The sequence below is a fragment of the Acomys russatus genome, chromosome 19 (genome assembly GCF_903995435.1).
Source record: "Acomys russatus chromosome 19, mAcoRus1.1, whole genome shotgun sequence".
Taxonomy (NCBI): domain Eukaryota; kingdom Metazoa; phylum Chordata; class Mammalia; order Rodentia; family Muridae; genus Acomys; species Acomys russatus.
The window spans coordinates 15,606,787-15,633,447 of NC_067155.1; the positions used below are offsets into that span (position 1 = coordinate 15,606,787).

The 26,661-nt window shown below is 54.0% G+C and overlaps 1 protein-coding gene across 1 annotated transcript in view; it reads right to left on the reverse strand.

Annotated features, from left to right (window-relative positions):
- Nucleotides 1-26,661, reverse strand: part of Atp1a3 (ATPase Na+/K+ transporting subunit alpha 3) — a 33,707-nt gene extending 7,046 nt beyond the window's left edge. Inside the window, 17 exon segments of the mRNA XM_051162554.1 lie at nucleotides 4,481-4,649; nucleotides 5,682-5,832; nucleotides 8,541-8,677; nucleotides 8,765-8,940; nucleotides 9,232-9,424; nucleotides 13,335-13,469; nucleotides 13,592-13,701; nucleotides 13,794-13,992; nucleotides 16,038-16,193; nucleotides 16,195-16,307; nucleotides 16,467-16,584; nucleotides 17,723-17,857; nucleotides 17,977-18,090; nucleotides 20,603-20,806; nucleotides 20,913-20,972; nucleotides 21,096-21,182; nucleotides 26,493-26,661. Of these exon segments, the coding sequence (XP_051018511.1) occupies nucleotides 4,481-4,649; nucleotides 5,682-5,832; nucleotides 8,541-8,677; nucleotides 8,765-8,940; nucleotides 9,232-9,424; nucleotides 13,335-13,469; nucleotides 13,592-13,701; nucleotides 13,794-13,992; nucleotides 16,038-16,193; nucleotides 16,195-16,307; nucleotides 16,467-16,584; nucleotides 17,723-17,857; nucleotides 17,977-18,090; nucleotides 20,603-20,806; nucleotides 20,913-20,972; nucleotides 21,096-21,182; nucleotides 26,493-26,498 (2,263 nt within the window). The 5' untranslated portion in view covers nucleotides 26,499-26,661.

The following is a 26,661-nucleotide window of genomic DNA, read 5'->3' on the forward strand; positions in this document are numbered from 1 at the left end:
TAGCACTCAGGAGGCAAAGGCAGTAGGGTCATAGCAATGCTGAGACCAGCCTGATCTAGATAGAAAGTTCCAGGCCAACCTGGACTATACAGCCAGACTGTTTCAACAATAAAATCAATGCGGGGGCTGGGCGGTGGTGGCGCACGCCTTTAATCCCAGCACTTGGGGAGGTCGAGGCAGGTGGATCTCTGAGTTTGAGGCCAGCCTGGCCTACAAAGCCAGTCTAGGACAGGCAAGGCTACACAGAGAGACCCTGTCTTGGAAAAACAAAAAACAAACAAAGAAAACAACCAAAACATCAATGCTGGGCACGGTGGTGCACGCCTCTAATCCGGGCACTTGGGAGACCAAGGCAGCTGGATATTCAGGAATCCCAGGCTAGTCAGAGCTACTAAATGAAACCTGCCTCAGAAGGCAGGAGGAATAATATTTTAATCCCAGCACCCCAGAAGCCGAGACAGGTTAGTCTCTGCCTCCGTGCTGGGCATAGGGTCCGAGTACCACGTGATCTCTCTCACATATGGAATCTAAAGGACTTAATCTTGTTCAAGTGTGGTGTTACACGGCTGTAATCCCAGGACTCAGGAGGCTGAGGCAGGAGGATTGCCATGACTTCAAGGCCAGCCTAGACTACACATGAGCGCTTCTTCAAAAAAAAAAACCCAAAAAAACCCAAAAAACAAAAAACAAAAAACCCTCCACCTAAAAAGGGGGTGCTCAAGAGTGGCGCCACAGTTAGGAGTGGACCCACGCTTTGTTCCCCGGCATCCTTGTATGATACCTCAGAACTACCACCAGGGAAACCAACACGCCTCTGGCCTCGCCAGGCCCCTGCACAGGCATGCGCACATACAGACACATAATTTAAAAAAGCAAAGTTGAGCCACGCGTGGTGGCGCACGCCTTTGACCCCAGCACTAAGGAGGCAGAGACGGTGGATTTTTGTGAGTTTGAGGCCAGTCTGGTCTACAGAGCAAGTTCCAGGACAGACGGGACTACATGAAGAAACTCTGTCTCAAAAAACAAACAAACAAACAAAAAAACCCAAAGAGCTGGAGAGATGGCTCAGTGGTTAAGAGCACTGTCTGCTCTTCCAGAGGTCCTGAGTTCAATTCCCAGCAACCACATGGTGGCTCATAACCATCTATAATGAGATCTGGTGCCCTCTTCTGGCCTGAAGGTGCACACGCAGGCAGAACACTGCATACATAATAAATAAATAAATCTTAAAAGCAAAACAACAACCTCCTCTCCAAAAAATAAATAAACAAACCAGAGAGTTGATCTCACAGAAGTTGAGACTAGAATGGCAGTTATGAGAGGACGGAAAAGAGGTTGGGGAGAGGTCACAGCTCGTTGCTAAGGTACAATATGGAGGAAGGGACTGTGACGTAGCTCAGTAGGCATAGTGTGTGCGTCACAAACACGAGAGCCTGAGCTGCATCCCCAACACCGTGAAAAAGAAAAAAAAAAAAAAATCACAGATATAGGAAACCCTGCTATGCCCCTGTGCAACAGGTTGACACACAGAAAATGTCTCAAAAGCTAGGATAGAACATGCTAATTATTTTCTCCCAGAATGTTTTTTTGTTTGTTTGTTTTTTGAGACAGGGTTTCTCTGTGTAGCTTGGCTGTCCTGGACTCACTTTGTAGACCAGGCTGGCCTCGAACTCACAGCGATCCGCCTGCCTCTGCCTCTCGAGTGCTGGTATTAAAGGCGTGCGCCACCATGTCCAGCCCTTGTTTTTGTTTTGTTTTTTAAGACAGAGTCTCATGTAGTCCAGATTGGACTCAGATTCCAGATCTCCCTGTTTTTACTCCCTAAGTGCTAGGATCACAGGCATATGCCACCAAGCAGATGGCTTTTGCTTGCTTGTTTCAAGACATGGTCTTACTATGTAGCTCTGGGCATCCTGGAACTCACTATGTAGACCAGCCTGGCCTCAGACTCAGAGATCTGCCTGTTTCTGCCTCCTGAGTGCTGGGACCAAAGGCGTGGGTCACTACACTGCCCAGCTAGCTGCTTTTTAAAATTATGTGTATATGAGTGTGCGTGCATGTGTGTTTGTGTGTGTGTGTGTGAGAGAGAGAGAGAGAGAGAGAGAGAGAGAGAGAGAGAGAGAGAGAGAGAGAGAGAGAGAGAGAGAGAGAGAGAGAGAGGAGGGAGAGGGAGAGGGAGAGAGGGTGGGTGGGTGGCGGTGATGGGGGTGGGGGTGATTGCTCTGCGAGTGTAATACCTATAGAAGCCAGAAGAGGGCGATAAAGCCCTAGAATTAGAGACGGGAAGCAAGCTGCCTGCCTTGGAAGCTATGAATGGAACTTGGGTCCTCTACCTCAGCAGTATGCACTTAATTCTGAGCCCCCCTCTTTTTTGAGGCAGGATCTTGCTGTGTAGCACCAGCTGGCCTGGAGTGAAGTCTTTCTGTCTAAGCCTCCCAAATGCTGAGATTTCCCCTGTACACTGGCACACCTGGTTAATAGGTACACTTTTTATGTTTTTATGTATCTGTTAAAACAAATCCGGCCAGTTCTTGTGGCTCACACCCGTAGTTCCAGCACTCAGAAGGCTGAGGCAGGAGGATTGCTGTGAGTACAAGACCAGTCTAGGCTACAGAGCGATTTGCAGGCCAGCCAAACTGAGAGTCTGTCAAAAGAAAACAAAGCAAAAATAGTCCTCGCTGTACCAAGGACCTCTGGCTTCATAGAGTCCTGTGTGGCAACCGTTTTCCTTCCATGAAGCTATTTGCTTCTCATTCTAAAATGTTACCAGGTAAAAAGATGGCTTAAGGATGTGTCAACATATGACAGCGTGTGGTAGTCTAACTGACAGTGACAGGAGATGCCGCCACTCATCCTTCTGGTATCTGGAATTTTCCCTCATGGAAATTAAAGCACCGCCCCGCCCCAGCCTCTTGCCCTTCAGAAAGGTCTCTCCCCCTCCCTCCCTGTCTCTCTCTCCCTCTCTATCTCTCTCTCCTTCCCTCCCTCCCTCCCTCCCTCTCTCTCCCTCCCTCCCTCCCTCCCTCTCTTCCTGTCTCCTTTCCTGCTGAGCCACGCCCCCACCCCCAGCTCTCTTTATAACATATTTAGAGACAGAGTTTCAGTAAGTTGCACAGGGTTGTAATAGTGCAGGGAGGCCTGCAGAGTAGCTTAGGTTACAGGCCTGCTCCACTAGCCTGGGGTTGGATGGTGTGTGTGTGTGTGTGTGTGTGTGTGTGTGTGTGTGTGTGTGTGTGATGTGTGTGTGTGACTGGGTTTCTCTGTGTAGCTTTGGCTGTCCTGGAACTCACTCTGTAGACCAGGCTGGCCTCTGCCTCTCCGCCTGCCTCTGCCTCCCGAGTGCTGGGATTACAGGCATGGGCCCCCGGGGCCTGGCTTCAGTGGGTTTCTTAGCACCTCTCCCAATTTGTTACTTTTTATGTGTTTGTTGACTGTTTTATGATGCCATGGCCGGCCTAGGCAGAGATATCTAGGGAAAGAACAAGAGGTAGCTGTGCTTTTCTCTTGGAGACAAGGGCTAATGGCATCTAGCTTGCCACTGCGGGCTTAGCCGTATTGACTATACTCTGGGTTTTGTTATGAGACAGGGTCTTACTGGGTAGCCCTGGCTAATCTGGAGCTCCCTTTGTAAGTAGATCAGGCTGGCCTTGGACTCCCAGAAACCCTCCTGCCTCTGCCTCCAGAGTTCAGGAACTAAAGGTATGGAATTATAACATCTGGTTTACTGTGATTGTTTGTTTGTTCTCTTTTTCGTTCTTTCTTTCTTTTTCCCTTTTTCAAGACACAGTCTCACTATGTAGCTCTGGCTGTACTGGAATTCACTCAGTAGACCAGGCCGGCCTTCAACTCACAGAGATCCACCTGCCTCTGCCTCCCTGAGTGCTAGGATTAAAGGTGTGCCGCCACCACTGCCCTGCTTATTGTGAGCTTTTTTTTTTTTTTTTTTAACCTTTTTTTTTTTTTTTTTTGATGCTATGGATGAAACTCAAATCCTCCACATGCTAGGCAACCCCTCTGAGTCATATCCGTAGCTCACTATAGTATGGCCTCTCTCTCTCCTCCCCCTTATCATGCCTGCGTGTGTGTGTGTGTGTGTGTGTGTGTGTGTGTGTGTGTGTGTGTGTACATGTGTGTGCATCTGGAACATGATCTCACTCATAGCCTAGGCTGGCCTAGAACTCACAGCAATTCTCCTGCCTCAGTCTCCTGAGCCCTGGGATTATGAGTATGTGCCATGTCAGGAGGTGGGGGAGGGGGACTTCCAAACTCCCAGGACCCTCTGCTTCACAGTGGCTACACTTCCTGGACATTGGAATGCTCCCAACCTTCCTCATCCCCCAGAATGCATGGGAGCCAGGTGATGCAGGGCCCCCAGAGGCCAATCCTGCCCTGTGATCCCCAAGCAGCCTCGGCCTGCTCCCCTCCTCTTCCTAAAGCTTCCAGAGTGACTAATTGTCTCCCCCACCCCTCGACCACTCACCTTCTTCCACACCAGTGACGATGGAAGCAAAATTGTCGTCCAGGAGAATCATGTCGGCAGCCTGCTTGGAGACATCAGAGCCAGCAATGCCCATGGCCACGCCGATGTCAGCCTTCTTCAGAGCAGGGGAGTCATTCACACCGTCGCCAGTCACGGCCACAATTGCTCCCTAGAAAAAGGAAGGTGAGAGTGAGACCTCTCAGACCTGGGATCCAGACCCAGCCCTCCTCCCTCAGACCCGGGGTTCCAGACCCAGCCCTCCTCCCTCAGACCCAGGGCTCCAGACCCAGCCCTCCTCCCTCAGACACAGGGCTCCAGACCCAGCCCTCCTCCTTCAGACCCAGGGCTCTAGGCCCAGCCCTCCTCCCTCAGACCCAGGGCTCCAGGCCCAGCCCTCCTCCCTCAGACGCAGGGCTCCAGGCCCAGCCCTCCTCCCTCAGACCCAGGGCTCCAGGCCCAGCCCTCCTCCCTCAGATCCAGGGGTCCAGGCCCCAGCCTCCTCCCTTAGACCCAGGGGTCCAGGCCCAGCCTTCCTCCCTCAGACCCAGGGGTCCAGGCCCAGCCTTCCTCCCTCAGACCCAGGGGTGCAGGCGCAGCCCTCCCTCCCTCAGACCCAGGGGTCCAGGCCCAGCCCTCCTCCCTCAGACCCAGGGTCCAAGCCCAGCCCTTCTCCCTCAGACCCAGGGATCGAGGCCCAGCCCTCCTCCCTCAGACCCAGGGATCGAGGCCCCAGCCCTTCTCCCTCAGACCTGGGGTCTAGGCCCAGCCCTCCTCCCTCAGACCCAGGGGTCCAGGCCCAGCGCTCCTCCCTCAGACCCAGGGATCGAGGCCCTAGCCCTCCTTTCTCAGACCTGGGGTCCAGGCCCAGCCCTCCTCCCTCAGACCCAGGGGTCCAGGACAGCCCTCCTCCCCCAGACCTGGGGTCCAGGACAACCCTCCTCCCTCAGACCCAGGGATGCAGGCCCAGCTTTCCTCCCTCAGACCTGGGGTCCAGGTCCAACCCTCCTCCCTCAGACCCAGGGATGCAGGCCCAGCTTTCCTCCCTCAGACCCACGGCTCCAGGCCCAGCCCTCCTCCCTCAGACCCAGCGGTCCAGGCCCAGCCCTCCTCCCTCAGACCGAGGGGTCCAGGCCCAGCCCTCCTCCCTCAGACCGAGGGGTCCAGGCCCAGCCCTCCTCCCTGCGATCAGGTGGGAGTTCACCTGTCTCTGACAGCCCTCTACAATGATGAGCTTCTGCTGAGGGGAGGTTCGGGCAAAGACAATCTCAGTGTGGTTCTGCAGGATCTCGTCAATCTGCTCGGAGGTGAAGTCCTTGAGGTCGGTGCCGTGAATCACACAGGCTTTGGCGTCCCTGAGAAGAACAGAAAGAACAGTGTGGCCAAGGCCAGAGTGAGGAGTGGGGCGGGCGTGGGCCTCGATAGACAGAGGGACAGACAGGCAGGACAGACCACAGACAAGGGAGAAGGCTGAGGGAGGTACATGATAAGGTCAGAGAGAGCCAAGCCTTAAGAACCGAAGGGACAGAGCTGAGGCACACAAGTGGGTAGAGCAACAGTGACACAAACAAAGGTGGAAAACCTGCGAGTCAGAAAAACCAAACATGGGGCTGGAGAGATGGCTCAGTGGTTAAGAGCGCCGACTGCTCTTCCAAAGGTCCTCAGTTCAATTCCCAGCAACCACATGGTGGCTCACAACCATCTATAATGAGATCTGGTGCCCTCTTCTGGCCTGCAGGTGTACATGCAGACAGAACACTGTATACATAATAATAAATGAATCTTTAAAAAAAAAAGAAAGAAAAACCAAACATAACTATATGGGCGCGTGTGGGGGAGGGAAGCAAAGCAAAGAAACATGGTGCTTCCTCTAATTCTTTAAAAAATATTACTATTATTATTATTATTATTTTGGTTTTTTTTAAGACAGAGTTTCTTTGTGTATAGCCTTGGCTGTCCTGGAGTCGCTTTGTAGACTAGGCTGCCTTCGGAGTGCTGGGATTAAAGGCGTGCGCCACCACTGCCCAGCTTCTTTAATTCTTTAAGAGAGCAATTGTTTTTTGTTTGTTTGTTTCTTGCTTTTTGGCTTTCAAAACATGGTTTCTATGTGTAGCCTTGGTTTTCCTGGACTTACTCTGTTGACCAGGCTGGCCTCGAACTCACAGAGACCTGCCTGCATCTGACTCCCAGAGTGCTGGGATTACAGGAGTGTGCCACTAACACCCAGCTCAAGAGAGAGCGATTGTTTATAATTAGTTATAACCTGACCACTAGGTGGGGTGGCACATGCCTTTTGCTTTTTTAATTAATTAGTTAATTAATTAATTATATGTATAAGAGTGCTCTGCTTTCATGCACACCAGAAGAGGGTATCAGATCCCATTACAGATGATTGGGAGTCACCATGTGGTTGCTGGGAATTGAACTCAGGACCAATGGGAGGTCAGCCAGTGCTCTTAACCACAGAGCCATCTCTCCAGCCCCCTGCACATGCCTGTAATCCCAGCCCTCAGGGGGTAAAGGCAAGCAGATGTCTGAGTTTGAGGCCACCTAGGGCTACATAGACCTTTTCTCAAAAGAAATAGTTCCATATACTCTCCTCACATACTCCTTATTTTGGCTGGTGGCGGGGATGGAACTCAGGGCCTCTTATTATAGGGCAAGCATTCACCTCTGAGCCACGCCCCCCATTTCCTTACTGGGGGATTCTAGGCAGGGGCTCTACCACTGAGCCACACCCCCAGCCCCTCACTGGGGGATTCTAGGCAGGGGCTCTACCACTGAGCCACACCCCCAGCCCCTCACTGGGGGATTCTGGGCAGGGGCTCTACCACTGAGCCACGCCCCCAGCCCCTCACTGGGGGATTCTAGGCAGGGACTCTACCACTGAGCCACGCCCCCAGCCCCTCACTGGGGGATTCTAGGCAGGGGCTCTACCACTGAGCCATGCCCCCAGCCCCTCACTGGGGGATTCTAGGCAGGGACTCTACCACTGAGCCATGCCCCCAGCTCCTCACTGGGGGATTCTAGGCAGGGGCTCTACCACTGAGCCACACCCCAGCCCCTCACTGGGAGATCCTAGGAAAGCACTATCTCTGAGCTATATTTCTTAGTGTTTGGGGACAGGGTTTTGCTGTGTATCTCAGGCTGGCCTCAAATTTATGATGTTCCTCCCTTCTCTCTTGAGTGCTGGGATTACAGGCGTGCACCACCATACAGGGCTTTATTTTACATTTTATTCATTTTTGGTTTTTCTTTTTTCTTTTCTTTCTTTCTTCCTTCCTTTCTTTCTTTCTTTCTTTTTTTTCTTGAGACAGGATTTCTCTGTGTAGCCTTGGTTGTCCTGGATTCCCTTTGTAGACCAGGCTGGCCTCGAACTCACAAAGATCCACTTGCCTCTGCCTCCCGAGTGCTGGGATTAAAGCCGTGTGCCACCACACCTGGCCCACAAGTACTTCTTCCCCCCCCCAAAAAGATTTATTTATTATTTACACAGTATTCTGCCCACACATGTGCCTCTCCCCCACAAGAAGGCACCAGATCTCATTACAGGTGGTTGTGAGCCACCATGTGGTTGCTGGGAATTGAACTTGGGACCTTCGGAAGAGCAGACGGTGCTCTTAACCTCTAAGCCATCTCTCCAGCCCCCCACAAGCACTTCTTAATTGAACTCCATCCTCACCTTTGTAACCATCATTTTGGTATTTGATTTGTTTTTTCTGAAAGAGTCTCACCACGTAGACCAGGCTGGCCTCGAACTCACAAAGATCTGCCTGCCTTTGTCTCCTGAGTGCTGGGATTAAAGGTGTGAACCACTGTACCCAGCTCCTTGTAAAGGAGGAGGAAACTGGGCTTCAGAACAGGGTCATTGACTTGGTTACTTGATTACACAGCCAGAGGAGCTATGAGGAGACTCAGCCTCCCAAACCCCTGTTGCTGTCGCTCTTACACTGGGCCCAGGCCCTGAGCAAACAGAGGGGTCCCAGAGAGCAAAGGGGTAACTGAAGGAATAAACATCCCATGCGGTGACCTTCCTCGACCTGGAGGACGTGTGACTCCTCACCTGGGGTTGACCTGGCTGACGGGGATGTTGAGCCGCGCAGCGATGTCCTCCACGGTCTCATTGCCCTCGGAGATGATGCCCACACCTTTGGCAATGGCCTTGGCAGTGATGGGGTGATCGCCGGTGACCATGATGACCTGTAAAGCGTTGCATTTAACGGCATGGCCCGGCCTCCCAAAGGAGCCCCGGGCCTGGCGTTCACCCAGCCGCCCCGGGACACACACCTTGATGCCTGCGCTGCGGCACTTGCCCACGGCATCGGGGACGGCCGCCCGGGGAGGGTCAATCATGGACATGAGACCCACAAAGCAAAGGTTGTCTGTGGTGAAGTTCACGTCATCACAGTCAAAGGCAAAGCCCTTGGGGAACTGTTCCTCAGGCAGGTAGTAATGGCAGAAACCTGGCGGCAGAGACACGGAAGGGGGACATGAAGGCGCAGGCCTCAGGGTCTCCACATCTGCACCCTGTTGCTCCCAGCTGCCTGGACTCCCTGCAGTCAGTCTCCCCACAAAGCCGGTAGCCAACAGGCATTTCTCAGTAATGGCCTCATTCATTCACTCATTCATTCATTCACTCACTCATTCATTCATTCACTCATTCACTCACTCACTCATTCATTCATTCATTCACTCATTCATGGTGCATTCTGGCCCCAAAGGGTCCTTAGAGCTGCCCCGCCCCTAATACACACCCAGCACACGCTCGCCCAGGCCACCAAGCTCCAGGTAGGCGTTCTGGAAGGCCTCCTTCATCTCCTCATCCAGAGGTTGCTCTTTTCCCTGCAGGAGGATGGTGGCACAGCGGTCCAGAATGCGTTCAGGGGCACCCTTCATCACCAGCAGGTACCGGTTGTCGTTGGGGTCCTCAGTCTCGTGGATGGATAGCTGCAACAGAGCAGGATACATACTTAAGCCACGCCGGGAGCCAGACACTGCTTGCGCCCGGCTAGGGAGAGTGACTTCCTAGTGCCAGGATAGGACAGCCAGCCAAGAGCACAGCCCGCACCTCTTCCTGTTTCTGGAGTCTCCTAGAGATTTCTGCTTAACCCTTTTCCTGTCTCTCCGTCTCCATCCCTCCCACAGAAACTCCAGCTTGGACCACATATTTTATCCCTGCCTTGTCAGGGTTTGATCTACAGAAGCCCCAAATCTGGCAGCTGGCTTGACTCTGAAGCCTACCTGGAATCGGCCTCTCTTCACTCTCCTCTGCTGCCCTCGACCCCAGTCCAGCTGTCGCCACCTCTCACCTGGATCTCTGTATCTATTTGCCCTACATTATTCAGTCTCTGCCAATGCTCAACAGCAGAACAATGGCCCAGAATCCCCCAGTGAGGGGCTGGGGGCATGGCTCAGTGGTAGAGCCCCTGCCTAGAATCCCCCAGTGAGGGGCTGGGGGTGTGGCTCAGTGGTAGAGCCCCTGCCTAGAATCCCCCAGTGAGGGGCTGGGGGCGTGGCTCAGTGGTAGAGCCCCTGCCCAGAATCCCCCAGTGAGGGGCTGGGGGTGTGGCTCAGTGGTAGAGCCCCTGCCTCGAATCCCCCAGTGAGGGGCTGGGGGTGTGGCTCAGTGGTAGAGCCCCTGCCTAGAATCCCCCAGTGAGGGGCTGGGGGTGTGGCTCAGTGGTAGAGCCCCTGCCTAGAATCCCCCAGTGAGGGGCTGGGGGCGTGGCTCAGTGGTAGAGCCCCTGCCCAGAATCCCCCAGTGAGGGGCTAGGGGCGTGGCTCAGTGGTAGAGCCCCTGCCTAGAATCCCCCAGTGAGGGGCTGGGGGTGTGGCTCAGTGGTAGAGCCCCTGCCTAGAATCCCCCAGTGAGGGGCTGGGGTTGTAATTCAGTGGTAGAGCCCCTGCTTAGAATCCGTAAAGAAGAGCTAGGGGTGTGGTTCAGAGGCAAAGCACTTGCTAATGTAAGGTCCTAGGATCCATCCCTAGTCCCCGCCCCCACCAATGAAATCATAAGTCAGTGAAAAATGCTGCAGCCACACTTTGGCAAAGAGCTAAACTGTTTCCCCAAAGATGGGAACAGCCCAACTGTCCATCAACAGATTAAAACATCGCACGCCTTTAATCCCAGCACTTGGTAGGCAGAGGCAGGAGGATCGCTGTGAGTTCGAAGATAGTCTGGTCTACAGAGTGAGTCCAGGACAGCCAAGGATACATAGAGAAACCCTGTCTCAACAAACCAAAAAAAGAAAAGTCACAGGGAATGTGACTCTACCAATGGGTACAGGTGTTTGCTGTGCAAGCCTGAAGACCCAAGTTCGATTCCTGGGGCTTCCATACAGGTAGGAGAGAACAGACTTCACAGAATGGCCCTGACCTCCACACTCAACCCTGGCCATCACGTACACACAATAATAAATATTTTTAAAAAGTACGAGGCTCTGGTAGACATGTAGATGGGTCCTGAAAATGATGCAGACTGAAATAAAACAGATTTTTTTTGTTTTGTTTTGTTTTGTTTTTCGAGACAGGGTTTCTCTGTGTAGCCCTGGCTGTCCTGGACTCACTTTGTAGACCAGGCTGGCCTCGAACTCACAGCGATCCACCTGCCTCTGCCTCCCGAGTGTTGGGGTTAAAGGCGTGTGCCACCACTCCTGGCTCCAGATTTTTTAAAAAGGTCAAATATTACCCGACTCTTTTTTTTTTTTTTTTTTTAAATGAGATGTCCAGAACAAGTGAATCCACAGAGACAGAAAGTAGGTTAGTGCTAGCTGAGGCTGGGGGCAGGGTTTGCAGGAGAGAAATTTGCAGATGGGAGCCGGGAGAGTGCGGGGTTTCTTTCTGAAGTGATAAAAATGAGCTAAGGCCGACTATGTAGGCGGCTGTCCAAGTAAGTACACTAACTTAAGACGCTCGTGGTATTATGAGTTGTAGCTTCACACAACGCCTTGTCTTGCCTCCTCTCCTTCCTGTCACGGTTCTTGCCTCCCTCGGAGTCATGACGGGGCCTCCCCCACAGCGCTCAGAGCCCACAGTTCTGTGTGCCTTGCCCTCCTTCCCTTAGCACGTTGGCTGCGCAGGTTGCGCTCTCGTCTCGTCTCGGGACCTTTGCACATGCTGCCTGAACACCCTTCCCCTTACATCTGCGAGGCTCCTCCCCCCCTACTGTAGGGTGCTGTTTGTTTCTGCACCTCCCTTGTTTCAACCTCTCCCCACTTCGGCCACTTCCTTTCCCTCACTTTGGCTATCCTTCTCCTCCTCAGCTTTACAGATGGGAATTGATGCTTGGTAAAAACAAATAAATAAATAAATAAGCGTCTTTGGCTGGGCGGTGATGGTGCACACTTTTAATCCCAGCACTCGGAGGCAGAGGCAGATGAACCGCTGTGAGTTCAAGGCCAGCCTGGTCTACAAAGTGAGTCCAGGACAGCCAAGGTTACACGGAGAAACCCTGTCTCAAAAAACCAAAAATAAACAAATAAATAATAAAATAGCATCTTTGCCCCAATGCCGGGACAGAGATGGCTACGTCTGAGAATCATAGAGAAACTGCAAGCCCCCCTCGCTGTCCCAGTGCTACTGGTAACATAGCTATCGCTTCTGTGCCAGGCGGGACGTGACTGGCACCACCACAGAGCAGAGTTCCTGTGGTGACCTGCAGAAAGTCTTTACCCACGGCCATGGCTGTGTAATATGCAGAATTGGGACAGTGACGGCTAGGGCTGTGATAGTGTGTGGTCAGCCCACTCATGCTCCCTCAAGGAAGAGTGGGAAGGCGAGAGTCACCCGGCCCCTCGTCCTCACAGCTGGCCGGGAGCTGGGACTCTGGGAACACACAGCTCTCATGAGTCATCACCACCCATATTGGGGTGGCACTTTCTGGAGATGCAGCTGTTTTTGAGTCATTCCACGCTCCTGTAAGTAACTCTTTGTCCTTGTTCCTATAATTAGCTTTAATAATCCCAATTCTTTCAGCAAGATGGGCCCAGGGATGGAATCGTTTCCTTGGTCTGTCAGTGTCCTCACTGTCTGGGCATCTTTTTTTTTTTTTTTTTTTTTTTTTTGTGTGTGTGTGTGTGTGTGTGTGTGTGTGTGTGTGTGTGTGTGTTTTGAGATGGGGATCTCATATAGCCCAGGCTGGCCCGGAATTTGCTGGGTACCTGAGGATAGCTTTGATGTGCTTACCTCCACCTGCTTGGTGCTGGAATTATACCCTATAGCATTCATTATGCCTGACTTGTTTCTTGTTTTAAGACAGGGTCTTATGTAGCCCAGGCTAGCCTCAAATTCACTATGTAGCTATGGATGACCGTGAACTCCAATTTCTCCTGCCTCTACCTCCCAAGTGCCGGGCTCACAGGTGTGCGTTAGCACACCAACTCAAATAGATATATTTTATTGTTATTATTATTTTTTCTTTTTCGACACAGGGGTTCTCTGTGTAGCCCTGGCTGTCCTGGAATTCAGGTCTATAGACCAGACTGACCTCAAATTCACAGAGATCCACCTGCCTCGGTCTCCCAAGTGCTGGAATTACAGATGTGCACTACCGACACCACCTAGCTAAAAACACATTTCTTTTTTCTTTCTTTCTTTCTTTCTTTCTTTCTTTCTTTCTTTCTTTCTTTCTTTCTTTCTTTTTTTTTTCCCGAGACAGGGTTTCTTGGTGTAGCCTCGGCTGTCCTGGAGTCACTTTGTTGACCAGGCTGGCCTTGAACTCATAGAGATCCACCTGCCTCTGCCTCCCCGAGTGCTAGGATTAAAGGCGTGCACCACCACCGCCCAGCTAAATACACATTTCTGTATATACCGTCTCCGGAAAACTCAGACTGCACCCAGAACTGGCGTTCCTTCGTACCTGGTATTTGTTGGTGGAGTTGAAGGGGATCTCGGCCACTTTCTTGTTGCGTTCCCGCATCAACTTTACGGAACCCGAGGACAGCTCAATGCACTTGAGCAGGGCAGACTCAGAGGCATCACCGGCCACGTCCCTCTGCGGCAGGAGAAAGCCAAGTCAGTCATAAGCACCGAGCCATGGGGGGGGGGGAGGGGAGGCGGTGAGTGGGGGAGGGGTGCCGAGTCAGTGGGGGGGGGGGGCCAGGCAGCCACACCCACCTTGAGCACAGGGATGTTGTCCTGCCCGCCCTTGAAGACAGCCCTGTTGCAGAGCCCGGCAATGTGGGACAGGGCCACCCAGGTGTGTGAGCTCTTGTCGAAAGAGGTCCCTGTAGGAATTACGGTGTGAGGCCAGGAGACTCCCTGGGGGCCGGGGACGGGGGGGGGGGTGCCCCGGTCCCCACCCCGAACCTCCACTGACCGGACTGATCTTCCGTGGTGTCGGCCTCATGGATCTGGTTGTCAAACCACATGTGGGCGACAGTCATGCGGTTCTGGGTGAGCGTGCCCGTCTTGTCCGAGCAGATGGTGGACGTGGAGCCCAGCGTCTCCACCGCCTCCAGGTTCTTTACCAGGCAGTTCTTGCGAGCCATGCGCTTGGCAGTCAGCGTCAGGCACACCTAGGGGAGGGGCAAGGACAAGGCGACTGCACAAGTGTCCACAGCTCACCTGCCCAGCCTCAGCTCTAATCTTGGGGTGCACCCCGGGGACCGTGGAATGAGCATTAAAAGGGCGATACTGGGGACGCAAGATCTGAAGCAGACTCAGACGCCGCCCCAAAGACCACACGGCAGAATGTTCTGGAATCTCAGAGGCAGTAGGCACGATAGATTCACACTCAAAACAACTGCAGTGGGGAGGGGAGGGCGCGGATGGAGAGATGGCTCAGTGATTGAGAGCACATACTGTTCTTTCAGAGGACCTGAGTTTGATTCTCAGCACCCACATGAGGCAGCTCACAGTTGTCTGTAATCCCAGCTTCAGGTGATCTGATGCCCCTCCACCAATGCCACATCCACAGATAAGTAACAATTAAATTTAAGAAAAAAAAAAAAGATTATAGTGTGTGTGTGTGTGTAAAGCCTTCAACACTGGATAGTTTAGACTATGCTAATATGTCAAAGTCTGTTGACTAAAAAAGAGGAACAAAATAATACCCTATGTTGTCTCCAGACTTCGAAAGCAAAGCTTGGGGCACTGACAGAGACCACACGCTTAGTATGTGTGAAGCCCCAGGTTACACCCCTGACACCACAAACCAAAGGAGAAAAAGAGCCAGCCGGGCATGGTGGAATACACCCGTAATCTCAGGCCCGCTGAGGCTGGTGGAGCATGAGGCTAGCCTGGGCTACACTTCAGCCTATATGGTCAGATCCTGTTTCCGAAGGCAGGAAGAAGAGGAGGAGGAGGAGGAGGAGGGCAAGGAGAGGTCACTGCCATGACCTGTTCACACCTGTTGTCCTAGCACTGGAGACACTGAGACAGGAGGATTGCCGCAAGTCTTGGGGCAGCCTGGGCTACATACTGAGTTTCAGGAGAGTCTGGACTGTGGTGAGACCTTACCTCAAAAACACAAAATGGCACCGGGTGTGGTGGCGCACATCTTTAATCCCAGCACTTGGGAGGCAGAGGCAGGCGGATCACCAAACCAAACCAAACCAAAATGGGACAACTGGGCAAGATGGCTCAGTGGATAAAAACACTGGCTGCCGAGTGTGATGGCCTGAGCACAAAGCCCACGCGGTGGAAGGAGAACATGCAGAGATGTCTGCTGCTGGCCTCTGCGTGGGTACCACGGTGCGCATACATGAGTGAATGCATGTGTGTGTGCAAGTGTCCACACGCAAGTTAGAAGACACTGTGTGCCGCCATGCCTGGCCACACAAATGTGATAGAAAAGAAAAGAAAATGGAAAAGAAGGCAGAAATTAAAGGAACTCTCAGTCTACTTTTGCCAGGAGTGAGGGTGACCTAAGTTGGTGAGTTACATTAAAAGGTGATGGGGGGGGTAGGAGGGAGGGCAGGGGGGCGGGCGGGGGCGGGGGGATTGCTGCGCAGATGGCTCAGTGGTTAAGAGCACATGTTGCTCTTGCAGGGAGCACAGGCTCAGCTCCCCACACCCACATGGTAGCTCCCAACTGTCTGTCCTTCCAGTTTCCAGGGGATGCAATGCTTTCTTCTGACCTCTAAGGGCATCAGCTATACACATGGTGGCACATACATATATGCAGGGCAAACATTCATACCCATAAAAACAAAACAATTTTTTTAAAAAAGGTGATAATGAGGAGCTGGTGAAATGGCTCAGCGGGAGGAGTGTTTGTTGCTCTTGCAGAGGACCTGGGTTCTCTCTCTCTCTCTCTCTCTCTCTCTCTCTCTCTCTCTCTCTTTAGACAGGGTTTATTTGCATAACAGCTTCGACTGTCCTGGACTCTCTCTGTAGACCAGGCTGGCCTCGAACTCACAGAGGTCCGCCCGCCTCTGCCTCCCGAGCGCTGGGATCAAAAGGGTGTGCCACCACGCCCTGCCCTGGGTTCTCTTTCTAAGGTGTACACGGCAACTCAGAACCTCCTGTGCCTCCAGTTCCCAGGGGTCAGACCCTCATCCTCCTCCCTCAGACCTGAGGGTCCTGGCTCCGGCTCCCCTCCCTCGGGGCTCATACTCACCGTGACAGTAGCCAGCAGCCCCTCTGGGACATTGGCCACAATGATGCCAATGAGGAAGATGACGGCTTCCAGCCAGGTGTATCCCAGGATGAGGGAGAGGATGAAGAAGGAGACGCCCAGGAACACAGCCACTCCGGTGATGAGCTGGATGAAGTGTTTCGATCTCTATGGCAATAGGCGTCTTGCCCACCTCCAGGCCCGAGGCCAGGGTGGCGATGCGGCCCATGACAGTGCGGTCACCTGTGGCCACCACCACACCCCGAGCGGTGCCTGCGGGGAGGCGGGGGGCGGGGGCCGCCGAAGAGAGAGGCTCAGGTCTTCTGGGGCACAGAGGGCTGCAAGTACCCCACCTCCTGAGCCACATATCTATGGCGGGTTTTTTTTTTTTGTGCCCCTGCCCCCACTCCCCATCCCCGCCCCCAACCTCACCTTCCACACAGTTGGTGGAAAAGAAGGTGATATTCCGGGTCTCCAGGGGATTGTCGTGTGTGCAGTCCGGGGAGCGGGTCTGGGGTTCAGATTCGCCGGTCAGGGAAGAATTGTCCACCTAGGGATGGGTGTGGAGCAGAAGAGTTAAATATAGCGACAAGCCCCAGGATCAAACAGCAGGGAACCAGGGGGCCCTTGGAGTAAAGCCTGTCCCAGGAAGTTACAGAAAAAAAAAAAAAAAGCAGGGGAAGGGCATCTGAGAAGCTGGAGACAGGATGTTAAAAGGGGAGCAGGCAGGAATGGGACTTCTGTCCCAGGCCCAAAGTCCCTCAGCCTGAAGAAAGGCTGGGACTTGGACCACTGGGTCTGAGGGAGGAGGGCTGAGCCTGGAGCCCTGGGTCTGAGGGAGGAGGCTGGACCTGGAGCCCTGGGTCTGAGGGAGGAGGGCTGGGCCTGCACCCCTGGGTCTGAGGGAGGAGGGCTGGGCCTGGAGCCCTGGGTCTGAGGGAGGAGGGCTGGGCCTGGACCCCTGGGTCTGAGGGAGGAGGGCTGGGCCTGGAGCCCTGGGTCTGAGGGAGGAGGGCTGTCCTGGACTCTTGGGTCTGAGGGAGGAGGGCTGGGCCTGGAGCCCTGAGTCTGAGGGAGGAGGGCTGGGCCTGGAGCCCCGGGTCTGAGGGAGGAGGGCTGGTGTCTGGACCCCTGGGTCTGAGGGAGGAGGGCTGGGCCTAAAGCCGTGGGTCTGAGGGAGGAAGGGTGTCCTGGACTCCTGGGTCTCAGGGAGGAAGATGGGGCCTGCACCCCTGGGCCTGAGGGAGGAGGGTTGTCCTGGACCCCAGGTCTGAGGGAGGAGGGCTGGGCCTGGACTGCTGGGTCTGAGGGAGGAGGGCTGGGCCTGGAGCCGTGGGTCTGAGGGAGGAGGGCTGGGCCTGGAGCCGTGGGTCTGAGGGAGGAGGGCTGGGCCTGGACTGCTGGGTCTGAGGGAGGAGGGCTGGGCCTGGAGCCCTGGGTCTGAGGGAGGAGGGCTGGGCCTGGACTGCTGGGTCTGAGGGAGGAGGGCTGGGCCTGGAGCCCTGGGTCTGAGGGAGGAGGGCTGGGCCTGGACTGCTGGGTCTGAGGGAAGAGGGCTGTCCTGGAGCCCTGGGTCTGAGGGAGGAGGGCTGGGCCTGGACCCCTAGGTCTGAAGGAGTGAGGCTAGGGTCTGGAGTTCTGGGGTCTATAGGAGGCATTAAGGGATTTTTTGCAGAGCTGGAACCCACCTTGCAGCCATGGGCAGAGATGATTCGCAGGTCAGCTGGGACTCGGTCGCCACCCTTGATCTCCACCAGGTCACCGACCACCACCTCCTCAGCGTTCACCTGCATCTTCTCACCTTCCCGGATCACCAGGGCTTGCTGTGTACGAGGCACAGAAGAGTCACCCACCCTCCACCCCAAACTCCCTCTGCCTGGGGCGTCCCTGGGTACTGGCCAGCTGGTCACTTCCTTCTGTCCCCTCATTGAGCCCTCCTCACCTGGGGAACCATGTTCTTGAAGGATTCCATGATCTTAGAACTCTTGGCTTCCTGGTAGTATGAGAAGCAGCCTGTGATGATCACCACGGCCGCCAGCACAATGCCCAGGTACAGCTGCGGGGACACGCCAGGAGAGGGCGTTATGGCGGCCACGCCCACTCCCCACCCGCCTCTGCCCCCAGGCTACCGGAGTCTTTGAGGGAGCTTTGTACACGGTCTGTACAAAAGGACTGTGTGTGTGAGTGTATTTGTTAGTCTGCTTTTCTGTTTATTTTATTTCATTTTATTTTAATGTATGTGACAGGGTGTTTCTCTGTGTAGCCCTGGCTGTCATGGAACTCATTCTGTAGACCCGGCTGGCCTCCGACTCAGAGAGTCTGCCTGCCTCTGCCTTCCGAGTGCTGGGATCCAACGCGTGCATCACTGCCACCCATCTCTGGCCTTGAACTTTTTTTTTTTTTTAAAGATTTATTTATTTTATTTATTGCATATGAGTGCTTTATCTGTAGAAGAGGGTATCAGATTACATTATAGATGGTTGTGAGCCACCATGTAGTTGCTGGGAATTGAACTCAGGACCTCTGGAAGAGCAGGCAGTGCTCTTAACCACTGAGCCATCTCTCCAGCCCCTGGCCTTGAACTTTTGATTCTCCTGGGTTAGCCTCCCTACTGCTGGAAGTGGGGTGGGCCACCATGCCTGGCTCCGTAGACCCTGCTTTTGTACAGGCTGCACCTGGGTGTGGGTGCGCGTGCACGCACAGAGGTGTGCCTATGTTCGTATGAGGTGACTGTGTCTGACCCTGTGCCCTCCTACCGGGATTCTCCATAGTCACTCCTTGCCTATAGGTGAAGATCTCTGCATAGCTGTGTGAGGATCTGGGCAGGGGAGAGCCCTCCGTCCTCCTCCTCTCTGGTCATTTGTCTGGCTGTGACCGCCTGGTGGTGGCACCTGTCTCCAAGGTTGGTGAGGTCAGGGAGCCTTAGGCCAGAACTCCAGTTGGTCTCCCCGCACCCCATTTTCTTTAGTCAGGGTCTCAGGATGCTCAGGTCGACCTTGTCCTCCTGATCAGCCTCCCCAGTGCTTACGTAACAGGCTCTTCCACCACTGAACCCAGTTTTGTGTGGTGCCGGGGACAAACCCAGACCTTCATGCACAGTAAGCAAGCTCTCTGCCAGCCGGACTATAGAATTTCTTTCTTTTTTTTTTTTTTTTATAGTAAAAAATGATGGGGCCGAGCAGTGGTGGGGCACGTCTATCTTTAATCCCAGCACTCGGGAGGCAGAGGCAGGAGGCTCACTGTGAGTTCAAGGACAGCCTGGTCTACAGAGTGATTCCAGGATAGCCAGGGCTACACAGAGAAACTCTGTCTCAAAAACCAATCACGGGTACATGCGTTCTTTTGTGTGAACAATGTTGTGTGCATGGGTGTGCATGTGCGTGCACCACAGTACACATGTGAAAGTCAGACGACATTAGGTACTGACCTCTTTACACTTTGTTTGAGTGAGGGACTCTTTTTTTTTTTTTTTTTTTTTTTTCCCGAGACAGGGTTTCTCTGTAAAGCCCTGGCTGTCCTGGACTCACTCTGTAGACCAGGCTGGCCTCGAACTCACAGCGATCCACTTGCCTCTGCCTCTCGAGTGCTGGGATTAAAGATGTGCGCCACCATGCCCGGCTGAGTGAGGGACTCTTGCTTTTTCTGTTTGTTTGGTTGATTTTTTTGTTTTGGTTTTGGTTTTGGTTTTTTTTTTTTTTTTTTTTTTTTTTGAGACAAGGTTTTTCTGTGTAGCTTTGGCTGTCCTGGACTCGCTTTGTAGACCAGGTGGCCTTCAACTCACGGCGATCCATCCTCCTGCCTCTGCCTCCCGAGTGCTGGGATTGAAGACGTGTGCCCACCACGCCCAGGTGTTTTTTAAGATCGATTTATTTATGCGTATGAGGGTTTTGCCTACATGTGTGTTTGCCTGCCGTGTGTGCCTGGTGCCATTGAGTCCAGAAGGGAGCACTGGACCCCCCAGGGAACTGTAGCTATGGATGGTTGTGAGCCAGCATGTGGTGTTGGGAGCAAAACTCTGGTCCTCAGCTAGAGAAGCAAGTGGTCTTAGCTACTCCGGCCCCATGGGTTTCCTGTGTGAGGGGATAAGAGTTGTGTGACAGGGGCTGGAGAGATGGCTCAGAGGTTAAGAGCACCGACTGCTCTTCTAGAGGTCCTGAGTTCAATTCCCAGCAACCACATGGTGGCTCACAACCATCTGTAATGTGATATGGCGCCCTCTTCTGGCCTGCAGGTGAACATGCAGGCAGAGCACTGTATACATAAAAACAAATAAATCTTAAAAAAAAAAAAAAAGTTGTGTGACACTACACATGTCCTCTATGAATGCAGAGAACTGTGCAAGCCCAGGTCCTCATGGAAGCTTGCAAAATAAATACCACTGAGCCACACCCCAGCTGACTTCGGCTGTTGGTGGCTGTGGTTTCCTTATTTTTGATGTTGTTCTCTCAGAGGTAATTATGACAGTTGGACGATGGACGGTGAGGAGTCTGTCTAGATAGGGAGATGTGGCTGTGAGCTTGTTCCTCAGTGTGTGGGGGCTTACCCAGGCCAGCGTGCGGTATACTCACGTTGTCGCCGGAAGGGTCGTCTTCAGTCCCTGCCTGGATGCCGTAAGCCAGGAAGCAGAGGATCGCCCCAATCCACAGCAGGATGGAGAACCCTCCAAATAGCTGTCTGCAGAACTTGACCCATTCTGGTGTGGTGGGTGGTGGTGTGAGAGCGTTAGGTCCATCCCGGGCCAGAATCTCCTGGGCTTTACTGTGTGTCAGACCCTAGAAGACATAGGGGGCTCACATAGGAACCAATGCCCCGCCAGTACCCAGGACACAAGTCTCAAGCCCTCTCCTCCCTCAGCCCGGGCTCTCCGCCCATCCTCACCTGCACGCAGTCTGTGTTGTATTTCCGGCAGACCTCTTCCACTGACATCTTGTGCTCTGTCTGAAAGATGATTTCGGGGGCGGGGGGTAGATTGTGAGATACGGCTTTTCCAGGCAGGTGGGACTATTCTGGGGTGGCACTAGCAGCAGGGGGTGGGGTGGAAGTCAGAGAGGTGGGACTTACCATCGCCACCTCTTTCTTGAGGTCATCAAGATCCCGGCGCTCCTTGGCCTTGCTCTTCTTGGGCGAGCCCTTGTCATCTTTTTTGTCCTGCGAGGTGGCGACACGGTAGCTGTCAGAGCCACCAGACTGCGGGCGAGAAGGGGTTCCAGAGCGACACCGGCCCCTGTGTGCCCCCGGCTCTCATATTGGCCCTGGCCTCTGAATCTCTAGGCTGTGGTGTCTATCTCTGTATCTCTCAGGCCCTCACTGTGTCCTCCTGGTGTCTTTGGACATCTCCCAGAATTCCTCTCCCCCGGTCCCACTCTCCCTCTCCTCCCAGCCCCGGCCCCGCTGCCCCCACCTCACTGTGCCTGGTTCTAGGAATCTCTAGGACTCTCTCCCCTTCACCGTTTTCAAAAAACAGTCATTTATTTATTTTGTTTGTGTGTGTGTGTGTGCACGCGCGCACGAGTGCACGGGCTATGGTACATGCATTTTACATGCGTGGAGGTCAGGGTAGAGCTTGCGGGAGCTGGTTCTCTCCTTTTACCATGAGCATTTTAGGGATCAAACTCAGGTTATCAGGCCTGGAGTTGCCCACTGAGCCTACACTCTGGCCCCTTTACACTTTATTATTATTATTATTATTATTATTGTCATCGTTATTATTTTCCTTTATTTTAAGAAATGAGGTCTTCTTTTTTTTTTTTAGCCCTGGCTGTTGCAGAAATCACTATTTATCCCATATTGGAACTCACAACAATCCTCCTGCCTCAACTTCCCACGGGCTGAGCTTGTGGTCATAAGCCATCATGTCTGACTTGTGTGTGTGTGTTCACCTTTCCTTTGAGATCAAGTCTCATATAGTCTAGACTCGCCTTGAACTCCCTATGTAGGCGAGGCTGAACTTGAATTTCTGATTCTCCCGCTTCCACCTCTGCGGTGCTGAGATTACAGGCCTGCACCTGCACACGCTGTTTACACAGCACTGCTGTCCCAGCCCTGAACACTGCGTATGGCAGGCAAGCACTCTGCCCACTGAGAGGCACCGCCAGCATTCGGTGTGTCCATCCTTTCTTCTTGGGACTTCTGTGTCTGGCATTGTGGCTAAATGTCCTTCCCTTCTGTTCTGTCTCTCCAAGTCTATTTTGGATTTCTTTCTTTCTTTCTTTCTTTCTTTCTTTCTTTCTTTCTTTCTTTCTTTCTTTCTTTTTGGTTTTTTGGCTGTCGTAGACTCTCTTTGTAGACCAGGCTGGCCTTGAACTCACAGCGATCCACCTGCCTCTGCCTCCTGAGTGCTGAGATTAATGGCGTGCGCCACCACTGCCTGGCCTCCTATTTTGGATTTCTTACTTGCCAGCTCATCGCTGTCTTTTTTCACCTCTGCGTCTCTCCTGTTTCCATGTCTCCTGTAGGTTGCTTCTCTCCTTTATCTCTCCTCTCTCTCATCTGGTGCTGTCTCTGTCCCTCCGGCTCTGGTTCTGCGAGCTTGTCTCATTTCTCTTTGGTTTCTGGTTCTCGTTCTCTCTCTCTCTCTCTCTCTCTCTCTCTCTCTCTCTCTCTCTCTCTCTCTCTCTCTGAGACTCTGCGGTCCTCTCTCTCTCTCCCAGGTGGCATCTGCTGGGATCTCAGGTTGTCTCTGAGGGCCTGTGTTGTCTGTTGTCTTGCTCTGTCGGGGCGTGGCCATCGTCATCACTTCAGGGTGTTTCCTGAGGTCACTGTCTGGCTCTCGCCTGTGTCCCCTCTCTTCTCTGGTTTGTCTGTCTGGCTCTAGATCTTCCTCTCTCCGTCAATCTTTCTCTCCTACTCCCTCATTCTGTGGTCTCTCTGGCTCCATCCATCTATGTCTCTCTCTCTCTCTCTCTCTCTCTCTCTCTCTCGGTTTTTTCAAGACAGGGTTTCTCTGTGTAGCCTTGGCTGTGCTGGACTCACTTTGTAGACCAGGTTGGCCTCGAACTCACTGAGATCCATCTGCCTCTACCTCCCAAGTGCTGGGATTACAGGCGTGCATCACCGTACCTGGCATCTTCTCTCTTTCTTTCTCAGATCTTCTTCTCTCTCTCTCTCTCTCTCTCTCTCTCTCTCTCTCTCTCTCTCTCTCTCTCTCTCTCTCATTTCACAATGTAGACCAGGCTAGTCTCAAATTTGTGGTGGTCCTTCTCCTGCCTCTTAAACGTCTGGCTGCCAGGCACGAGTAGGACACCCAGCTCTGTGTCAGTGTATCTGTCTCTCCAGGCTCTACTTATTTCTCTCTCTTCTTGCCTCTGGTCTCCATCTTTCCAGCGTGAGATCTTCACGGAGGTCACTGCCTGTCTCCCCAGCATAGCTCTTTGTTTGATGTGTCTCCTTACACTGTGGCTGTCTCAATGGACTCAGATCTTGGGAGACCTCTCCCAGACAAGACAAATCGTGAGGAAAGGGCACTCCGGATGACAGCTGGGACAAAGGCTCCAGTGGGAGGCAGTGCGTGGCCTATAAGCAGCCATTCCCAAGGGGTTTAAGGGAGAAGATGTGAACCTGACTTCCTTCCTGAGGACAGCGGTGTGTGCCGCAGCTGGGTCCTGAGTGGGGGATGGGCATAGCCCGTGCTCCAGGGACAAGCAGGAAGTGGGAGGAGGTAGATTTGGGGGTACAAAAGAGCAGGAAACAAAAAGCCAGGGCTGGGCTGAGTTCTGGTTTGGGGGCCTGGGTAGATGGGAATCGCGGTGCCTAAGGCTGAAGCTGACCGCTTGCAGAGGTGTACGGTCAGATCCTGCAGGCCCAGGGCCAAGCTGGGATCGGAGGCTCAGTGCAGCTCAGCGATAATCTCCTCGTGACCTTGGAGCGGCCAGACTTGCTTGCTTGCTGTCTGCCCCCAGACCCAGGGTAGGCCTTGGAGTATAGGGAGGAGCCATAGGCCTGGAAGCCTGGGGAACCCCAAGGAGAGGGTGTACTCTGGAGAGGCGGGGAGGGAGCTTGGCCCCAGGCCAGCCCTGCAGCAGTACTGCGTCTCAGACAAGGAGGCACAGACTTGGGGGACATGAGGCTGGTCCTCCACCCTGAATATGGGGTGCCAGCCAGGTGGGGCGGCATGACAGCCTCTGCAGATGCGGCAGACGCATAGGAGGGACGAGAAGACAGCAAGTTTGAGGTCAAGGCGGAGAAGTGAGCAAGGTGGCAGGAGTGAGGAGAGACCTAGGGTCTGGCAGGAATAGGGAACCAGCTGTCCCATCCCCGAATCACTGGGGAGCTGCAGTGTGTGTGTCACTATGAGGAACAGTGGGTCGGACTAATAATGGCCCTGACACAGAGTGGCTGGGACACGGACTCCTATGTGTGAGGGAGGAGGCTGGGCCTGGCCTCCTGAGTCTGAGGGAGGGGGTTGTGTGTGTGTGTGGGTGTCTGAACCCTCATGCCTGAGAAGTGAAGGCCCGGAGCCTGGTCTCCTGGGTGGACAGGAGCACCCCACGTCCCTGGCGACTAAGAGAGCCTTAGCTCCTCCTCGCCCTTGGCGTGACCAGATTCCCTTCGTGTGGCTTCCATCTGTTGGCCTGAGGAAATCAGGCTTTCCCAGGAAGGCAGGAAGCCCAGATTGGAGCTCTGCAGGGCGGGAGCACCTCTAGGGGTGGGGGCTGGGGGGGGAACGCGCCTGTCTCACTGCAGCTCGCCTCTGCGGCTCCTAGCCATTTTTTTATTATTATTATTATTATTATTATTTTATTTTATTTTATTTTTTATGCGGCCTGCCTCCCTGATACCCTCTGCGCCTCCCACCCACCTCCCCCATTTTTTTGGGGAGCTGCCTGTGACTGTCTTTTCTAAACGCCCCCACCTTGACCTCCCATTCTGACCTCAGCTTTCTCTTCCCATCACTCAGGTGGGCTATTTATTCATTTATTTATTTTGGTCACTGGATGGAAATGTCCGTCTACCCCTTCGTGTCAGCCTCAGTTTCTCTCTCTCTCTCTCTCTCTCTCTTTTTTTTTTTTTTTTTTTGGTCTTTCTTTTTCTCCCCCCTCTGTCTCTCTCTTTTTCTCTGTGTCTTTCCCCTTTAATTTTTTTTTTTTTTTCCTTTTCTTCTCCAGTGTCTCTTTCTGTACTCCTGCCCATGTCTGCCTCTCCCACATTTAAATCATTCTCTCCCCCTCCCCTCATCCCATTTCTTTATATAGGACCACCCTTTCCCAGAGCACGGCAGCCTCTTCTCCCCTCTACCCCCCCCTTCATCCATATTCCCCACTTACCTGAAAACCCTGACTAACCCTCATCCCCCCCTTTTCTCCCTAGCGCCCTCCCCCACCCACACCTGGTTCTCCTCCCCATCCACCCTCACCCACGCCAACCCTCATTGTCTATGCCTCCATCCCCTTCATCCATAGGCCCTTCAGCCTTCGTCCGCCGTCCGCCATCTTTCCTCCCCATCCTTCATGCCCTCCCCCCGCCTCTCCCATGCGGACCCTGACCCTTTCCCTTTATCTGGTGGGGGTGGTCCCCCAACCCATCCACTTCCCTCCCTGACAGCCCTCCCCCAAGTCCCACCCCAGACACACAGGGAGGGATCCAGAGCTGCAGCAAGGGGTCATGTGGTCAGTCAGGGAAGGAAGCTGCATCTGCTGGAGAGACGCACAGACAGAGAAGGACACACGGACACGAAGGCAAGGACATAGCAGGCATGCGAGCTCCCCCCCCCAACCCCCACCACCACATGGCTGTGCTTGCACACCTCAGCCAGGCACTTGTCTGTCAGCCACCGGCTCCTCCCCCTCCTCCCAGCCCGCATGTCTGTCCCCCCTCCTCCCCCCAGATTAGGGGCTGCACAAACTCTGCAGCCCTAGGTCGGTCACTGCAGATCACCCTTATCCAAGCCTGGAAGGAGAAAGAGAGGTCACCTCCTATCTATTCCATAACCTCTATCTGTCTCCACTGGGCCAGGAAACCAGGGGGCGGGATGGGGTCTTGAATGCCCCCCTAAACACACTTACATAGCTCTCAGACACACCCAGACAGGTTGCAGGCTTTTAGACTGGGGGTGGGAGGGCGGGCACAGATGGCTGCAGACCCTGCTGTTGGGGCTGGAGGGAGCCAGGAGCACGCGCGCGTGCACACACGCACTCGCCCTCAAGCAATTGCACTCATGCCACCACGCTCATGCAGCGGGCACACGAGCAACCCCACAAGGTCAAACCGTGATGCTAAGGGCAGCCCTCCACCCGCCGTGGACAAAGCCACCAACATGCGCCACAGACCCCCTTGCCCGCTCTCCCAGCCACACCACCACGCAAGCTAGTCAGGTCAGGCGGCTCGCGGGCTGCCGCAAACTCGACCCCAGGGTTCAGGAATGCAGGAGCATGTCCCCCTGCCCCCGCAAGTCCCGCACAACCCAATGTCACTGGACCCACAATGTCACACACGCAGCGTCCAGCCAACCCCTGCACCTACCCCCATCTTGGCGGCTCCACGGGAAGAGCGGCGGACGGGCTGGTGAGCGGTGGCCGCAGGGCGGGCTCAGGCGCGGGGCTCGGGCTCGGGGGTGGCCTCTGCAGCGCCCGCGCCGCGGTGGGAGCGTGCGTCTGTCGGTCCGTGGGTCCCACCGCACAGAGGCTGCGGC